General features: G+C 43.6%; 1 protein-coding gene across 1 annotated transcript in view; it reads left to right on the top strand.

Annotated features, from left to right (window-relative positions):
• fbxo41 (F-box protein 41) overlaps positions 1-6927 on the top strand; it is a 217116-nt gene that overhangs the window by 133458 nt on the left and 76731 nt on the right. The window contains exon 8 of the mRNA XM_043675727.1: positions 6079-6231. Within this exon, the coding sequence (XP_043531662.1) occupies positions 6079-6231 (153 nt within the window). The remainder of the gene's footprint in view (positions 1-6078; positions 6232-6927) is intronic.

Genomic DNA, 6927 nt, shown 5'->3' with positions numbered 1-6927 from the left:
GCCAAAGTGTATCACCTCACACTTGTCCACATTAAACTCCATTTGCCACCTCTCAGCCCAGCTCTGCATCCTATCTATGTCTCTCTGTAACCTATAACATCCTTCGTCACTATCCACAACTCCATCGACCTTAGTGCCGTCTGCAAATTTACTAACCCACCCTTCTAAGCCCTCACCCAGATTATTTATAAAAATGACAAACAGCAGTGGACCCAACACCGACCCTTGCGGTACGCCGGTAGTAACTGGACACCAAGATGTCGTCACTATCCACAACTCCATCGACCTTAGTGCCGTCTGCAAATTTACTAACCCACCCTTCTAAGCCCTCACCCAGATTATTTATAAAAATGACAAACAGCAGTGGACCCAACACCGACCCTTGCGGTACGCCGGTAGTAACTGGACACCAAGATGAACATGTTCCATCAACTATAACCCTCAGTTTTCTTTCAGCAAGCCAATTACTGATCCAAACTGCTATGTCTCCCACAATCCCATTCCTCTGCATTTTGTATAATAGCCTATTGTGGGGAACCTTATCGAACGCCTTGCTATCAATGCCACATCTCCCCCTCTTTTACCACCTTCCTTGTTCTTACTGAAACATCTAAACCCTAGATCTATAAGGCAGTGGTGCTAACCATTGAACCCCATGCTACCCAAGGCTTAGGGTCTTCATTGCTTTGGATGTAAATATAGGAGATATGATTAGTAAGTTTGCACATGAAACCAAAATTGATGGTGTTGTAGACAATGATGAAGGTTAGAACATGGAACATAGAAATGTGCAGCACAGAACAGGCCCTTTGACCCATGATGTGCCATGGTTTAACCCTAATGTAAAATATAGTAACTTAACCTATGCAACCCTCAACTCACTGCTACCTCATATTACAATGGGATATGGATCAGATGGGCAAATGGGTCAAGGAATGGCAGATCATTGAGTCATAGAGTCCTACAGCACGGAGACAGGCCCTTTGGCCCAAACTGGTCAATTCCGACCAAAATGAGTGTCCACAGTAACCCCATTACCCTGCACTTGGCCTATATCCTTCTAATCCCTTCCTATCCAAGTATTGAGATGTTGTTAATGTATCCCAGACAACTACTTCCACTAACAGCTCATTCCAAATGCGTACCACCCTCTTTGTAAAATAGTTGCCCCTGTGAAAATGAGGGATAGAAATGACAAGATTAGGGAACCATGGATGACAGGTGAAATTTTGAGACTAGCAAACATAAGGTCTAGGCGACTGAAAACAAACGAAGCTTTGGAAGAATATCAGGAAAGTAGCCGAAAGTGAGGACTGCAGATGCTAGAAACTAGAGTTTAGATCAGAGTGGTGCTGGAAAAGCACAGCAGGTCAGGCAGCATCCAAGGAGCAGGAAAATCAATGTTTCAGGCAAAAGCTCTTCATCAGGAAAGTAAGACCAATCTGAAACGAGGAATTAAGAGGGCTAAAAGGGGTCATGAAATATCTTTAGCAAGCAGGTTTAAGGAAAATCCCAAAGTCTTTTATTCGTATATAAGGAGCAAGAGAAAGAATTGGCCCACTCAAGGACAATGGAGGAAAGTTATGCGGATAGTGTCAGAGAAAATGGATGAGATTCTTAATGAGTACTTTGCGTTGGTATTCACCGAGCAGAGGGACATGGCTGATATTGAAGTTAGAGTAAACAAAAATCTGTCCCTAAGTCAAGTTGGCATAAGGAGGGAGGAAGTGTGGATATTCTGAAAGTCCCCAGGTCCAGATGGGATCTATCCCAGGCTACTGAGGGAAGCAAGAGAGGAAATAGCTGGCGCCTTAACAGATATCTTTGCAGCATCCTTGAACGCGGGCAAGGTTCCAGATGATTAGAAAATTGCTAATGTTGTCCTCTTGTTTAAGAAGGGTAGCAGGGATAATCCAGGTAATTTTATACCGGCGAGCCTGACATCAATGGGAGAGACCCATCAATGCTGGAGAAGATACCGAGATATAGGATCTATTTACATTTGGAAGAAAATGGACTCAGCTGCCTTAGGCAACATGGTTTTGTGCAGGGAAGGTCATGTCTTACCAACAGAATAGAATTCTTTGAGGCAGCCATTTTATATGTCAAGTGGCCAACTGATGGCTCAACTGCCATCTTGTGTGTCCGTGTGCTTAGTGTTACCCTGCCCCGTGCCATCTCCCACTTCAGGTTTTTCCAAGGGATCGTGTTGGAGGTGATGGTGGCAAACTACACCCGCTATGGTGAAAGGGCTGGAATAATAATTTAAATTCCCCTCGGTCAGCTGTTGTGGCACGTCAGTGAAACTGGGGTCTGACTGCTGCTGTAAACGGTGTGTTAATAATCTCAGGATCTTTGCTTTATATCCCTTGTCCACAGACAAGGTAATATGAGGAGAAACCAACCCTGGTTGATGCCATAGGTGGACAGGAATGTCCACTAAGAGGGCTAATCCCTCCTTACTTTCAATGTGCTTGATAATGGTAATAGTGACAGTGGATCCTAGGAAAGGAGCAAAGGTGGCTCCCAGCTCAGTGGAAGCTCCAGTGGAATCATAGCAAAGGGTTACGTGGGGGAGGAGTACAACCCTCTGGCCTCAAATTGACAGCCCGCCATTGGGAGGGGGGTGGTCACAAAGTTGTCTCTGAATAATGTTGTTTTTAATGGTAATGCCCTCGTCAAGGCAAAGAATCTCGACTTGGAGGGAACGCAACAAATCTCTTCCTGCCAGATTAATCCCTAAATCTGGGGTTTGGGCAAATTGGATAATATAGTTGAACAGTTAGTGATCCTGTCACAGGATATGGTCTCTCCTTCCCAGTTAGGCCGCTAAGATTCATAAAGGTGGGTGAGAGCCTAAACCTATGTTGGTGCAAACAGAAGGTTTCAAGCATTGAAGCTGTGGCTCCAGTATCAATCATAAAAGGGATTTCATTGCCCTCAACAGTCAAGCAGGTTATTCGTTCATCCTCAGGGTCGTTAGTCAATATGAGGTAAATCAGAAGGGCGGATAGTCAGGCTGAGAAAGGGTTACTGACGGAGAAGGTTGTCTCCTGTTTAGGGGTCGAAATTGCTGCTGTACCTGTGGACATTCTCGCTGCCAATGACCCCTGACACCAGTTAAAATAGCCCTGTTCTGACCTTTGTGTTGCCAGACGGGATGGGCCACTACAGGGAGGGGAGCAACTGTTGGGCTGCGGAAAGGGGGTGAAGGAGTATAGGGTGACCGATAAAGAGGAGCACTGGAGCCATCCAGATGAGTAGTAGACCTATGGCTATATCCACTGGTTGTTGCAAGGTCCTTTGAAGAGCTCCCCCAATTGCCTGGATTTGGTCCCCAAAGACCACCCAATCATTATGTCCTCCCGAGTGGGTTTTCCATTGAGATCTCTCATTCAGGATCAATGCCATACAGCACAAACTGAAACAATCCTAAGGCGTGGCCTGATACATTTGGATAGTACCTATAATGTAACCAATAAGATCCTCCGGGTTTGTTTTTTGGTTTGGCGTATGGGACATAATTAAGCACATCTCTTAGGGTTTCCAAGGAGTGTACACTTCCATAGTGGCCTCACCTGCCACTCCAGGGCTCGGGATAGGGACTATCTGAGTAGGGAACTGTCTGTGTTTAAGGGAATCCTTCCCCTTTCTTCGGTGGGAAGGACTAGGGTCAGTGGTCCTTTTATAATCTTTCTGGGCCATCCATTGTCTTCGGGGTCATAATCGTGAGGCTCGTTGTGTTCAGTACTACTGTCTGTGTCAGTGTTAAAGGATAAATTGTTCTGTCCCCATGTCTCCCTGGCTCTCTCTGGGTGTTTGATCAGGTTCTGAAAGCGACTGGATTGGTGAAACGTTCCAAAGTCTGGTTCTGGTTGGGACCGGGATGGTCAACATTTCCCGGGGGCTGAGGATCAGGTTGTGGAGGAGTGGGCAATAGCAGAGGGTAGGCTGGGGTAATAGTTGCTGTTTCTCGGACTGAGGCTGAGGTGCTGGGGTGCTAGCAGGGGTATTAGGATCTTGGGGTTGATATGGCGGGGCACTAGACTGAATTTGCCAATCCTCCTTCTGGTCATCTTTGTCATTATTTTGGAACAATATCGGCACACCAGACATGTCAGGTGGTACCTCCATTTTATTCCCACTTGAAAGTTCAGCGTGGCATTTCAACTCCAATTCCTTATTTTGTCTTTATCAATTTTGCCTGTTTTCCTTTTACTCATATCATAATCCTCACACTGACTCTTCAGCACCTGCCAAGACTTAGGATTTCCCTCATTATCACGCACTCTAATCCCTCTTTGACATGCAATACTCTCCCAGCTAGTCTGTTTAGATTTGTTCGTAATTTCCTCCGCAGTCTTTCACCATGTGGATATTAAAATTTTCCATTTAGTCCCTGTATCTCATTTCCAGATTGCCTCTTCTGCCTTTAAACATTTATCTATGTGCCAAGTTCCTTCCAGCGGCCAAACTTTATTTCCCAACTTTTTATTTAAGCATCCCTACATGCGCCGGAACCTTTCCTCATTTTAGGGGTCATCCCGGCATAACCGACACAAAGGAGTCCCGACCCCTGACTTATCCAACATTTGACCCTTTTTTTTGTTTTAAGGTCTGAACTTCCTACTTATTTCTATATACTAGTCTCGTCTTCACACCAGCTTCAGGTCCTGACCTTCACGTGGGGGATCTCCCCTCTTAATAACTGGTCAAAGGCAGGGTGGTTGAGACAAATACAGTTATTATATTTTGTTTTTGCACTATGCTCCGGAGCATCAAACCTCACCACTAGAGGACTCCAACCTCCTTTTCCCAGAGGACTTTAACCTCCGAATTCCCAGTAACTTATGTTTCTGAAAGCAAGCTCGTTGGTGTGCAAGTGCATAAGTTACCTCAGAAATTCCATCACCCCAGAATCCTAGGGGATGAGGGGTCGACTGAGTGGAAGATTAAGGAGAGAGATCAAGGTAAATCCTTACCTCGTGAGCCTATCTGTCTCATGTAGCCGGCACTCAAACGATCACTTATTCAGTCCACCTAGAAAATCCTTGTATGTTAATCTCACTGCTGCCACCAAATGTTAGATTCTTTTTTCTAAGATTCTTACACACTTGATGCAATTGTAAACGCTAACTTCTGTGAACAAGTAAAATTTTATTAAGCACATTACAGTACAAACGTTCTTTAGGAACCTTTTGCACACAGTTCACAGGGCTTGCAGAGTCGTGTCAAAGATCTCCCCGAAGAAAGGAACAGACCTTCCTTTATACAAAATCTTTACATCACTGTCAGTAATGCCCACAAGACAATCCCCAGCCACTCCCTCTCAGTCACATGCCACATCGTTTCCAGGAACAAAATAATGTAAATCATCCCTTAATGGTCAAATCTGTTGCAAATCTTTTTTTTAAACTGCAGAGAGTAGTCAAAATTCCAACTGTAATGTTCTTATTGGTTTTGAATATGATGAGGATGCAAATGTAAGTTATCTCTGAATAAAGGAGATGGCCATATAATTGGCTCTAAATGGCAAGGGATGGGAATGTAAATTCCTTACATTCCACCTGTAGAACAGAGAATCCCACCCTAGCCTTGGGATATCCAATTTCCTGCAGGTCAGCAGAGCAAATTAACTCTTTAATATCTCAGTATGCTTCTTACTCTTCTAAAGTAACTCATATGTGAATTGAAAATGTAATTTGTTCAGCTAAAAAAAAACACAAACCAAGCTACTTACGTGGTTAGTAAGAATACTTGTTCCCACACTCCCATTTCTGTTTCTGCTTCCTGAATACTTTCAGTTAAGGTCTGTTTGCCGATTCTGAAGAAATTTGAAATGTTTTGTGACTGGGTTTAAAACTTTCTAATGTAGCTTGATTGAGGCTATTAGCAATTATATTTTTGCTTTGCAAAAGTTTGAGTATATTGGCAATGTTGTTGAAAGAATCTGAAGAATATTAGTGGTGGAAAGTCAAAGATCTGTCACCAACAAAGGTTGTGATGCAAGTCAAATTAAACATCAAGTCCATGTAATGTTCTGAATAAATGAATACATGTTTAATTTTGTTACGCCAGTGGCTGTCTGGAGACTGGACTAGAATCCCTGCTGAAAGCTGCTGGCAGCAATCTTCTAATCCTGAAGGTATCCCATTGTCCAAACATCCTGACTGACCGTTCTCTTTGGTTGGCAAGCTGTTACTGCCGTGCACTACAAGCAGTAACTTACAGGTTAGTAAAATGATAGTTTATTTGTTGCAACTTTTTTGAGCTGCAGTGAGAGAACCAGAGTCATGTGATGCTGAAAATATTCAACATGTTTGGTACAGCATTCAGAGAGAGAAGCACAGTTAACTTTTCACACCAATGACCTATCATCAGAATTGAATTGAATTGAATTTATTGTCGCTGATCATAGCAGAGTTGTACTTGGTTTTGAGCGAGTGTGGAGTCAGGAAAGGCATTGTGAGGGGAGGGGAAGAACAAAGGGAGAGATCTGTGATAGGCTAGCAAACAGGAAAAGTTAAAAAGACAGAGGGCATCAAGATAAATCTTCAAGAAAATTGATCTTTTCTGTATTTTGGGGTTTAAATTCTGTTTCCTTCAAAAATAAACAAACTTGCCGGACTCATAAAAGGGCCATGGCTGACCACATACCCACATTTCCGAAAGCCTGTGAACCATCTGTGTTGTATAGCTATTCCATCCAAAGCTGGTGCAATGTCCTGAGCTCAGCTGTCTGCTTCCAGCCAGTCTGGACAAAGGAAGACATCAAGGTGCATTCACTAAAGTCAATATAAAAAAAATGTTGAGTGTTTTGAGAAGCATTAAGGTAGACAAATCCCCAGGACCTAATGGGAACTATCCCAGAATGCTGAGGGAGGCAGGTGAGGAATCCTGATATTGATTGGGAAAGCTATAGCTCAA

The sequence above is a fragment of the Chiloscyllium plagiosum genome, chromosome 3 (assembly GCF_004010195.1).
Source record: "Chiloscyllium plagiosum isolate BGI_BamShark_2017 chromosome 3, ASM401019v2, whole genome shotgun sequence".
Taxonomy (NCBI): Eukaryota; Metazoa; Chordata; class Chondrichthyes; order Orectolobiformes; family Hemiscylliidae; genus Chiloscyllium; species Chiloscyllium plagiosum.
Note: the sequence above shows the minus strand (reverse complement) of the source record. Positions and strands in the feature narration are given on the sequence as shown.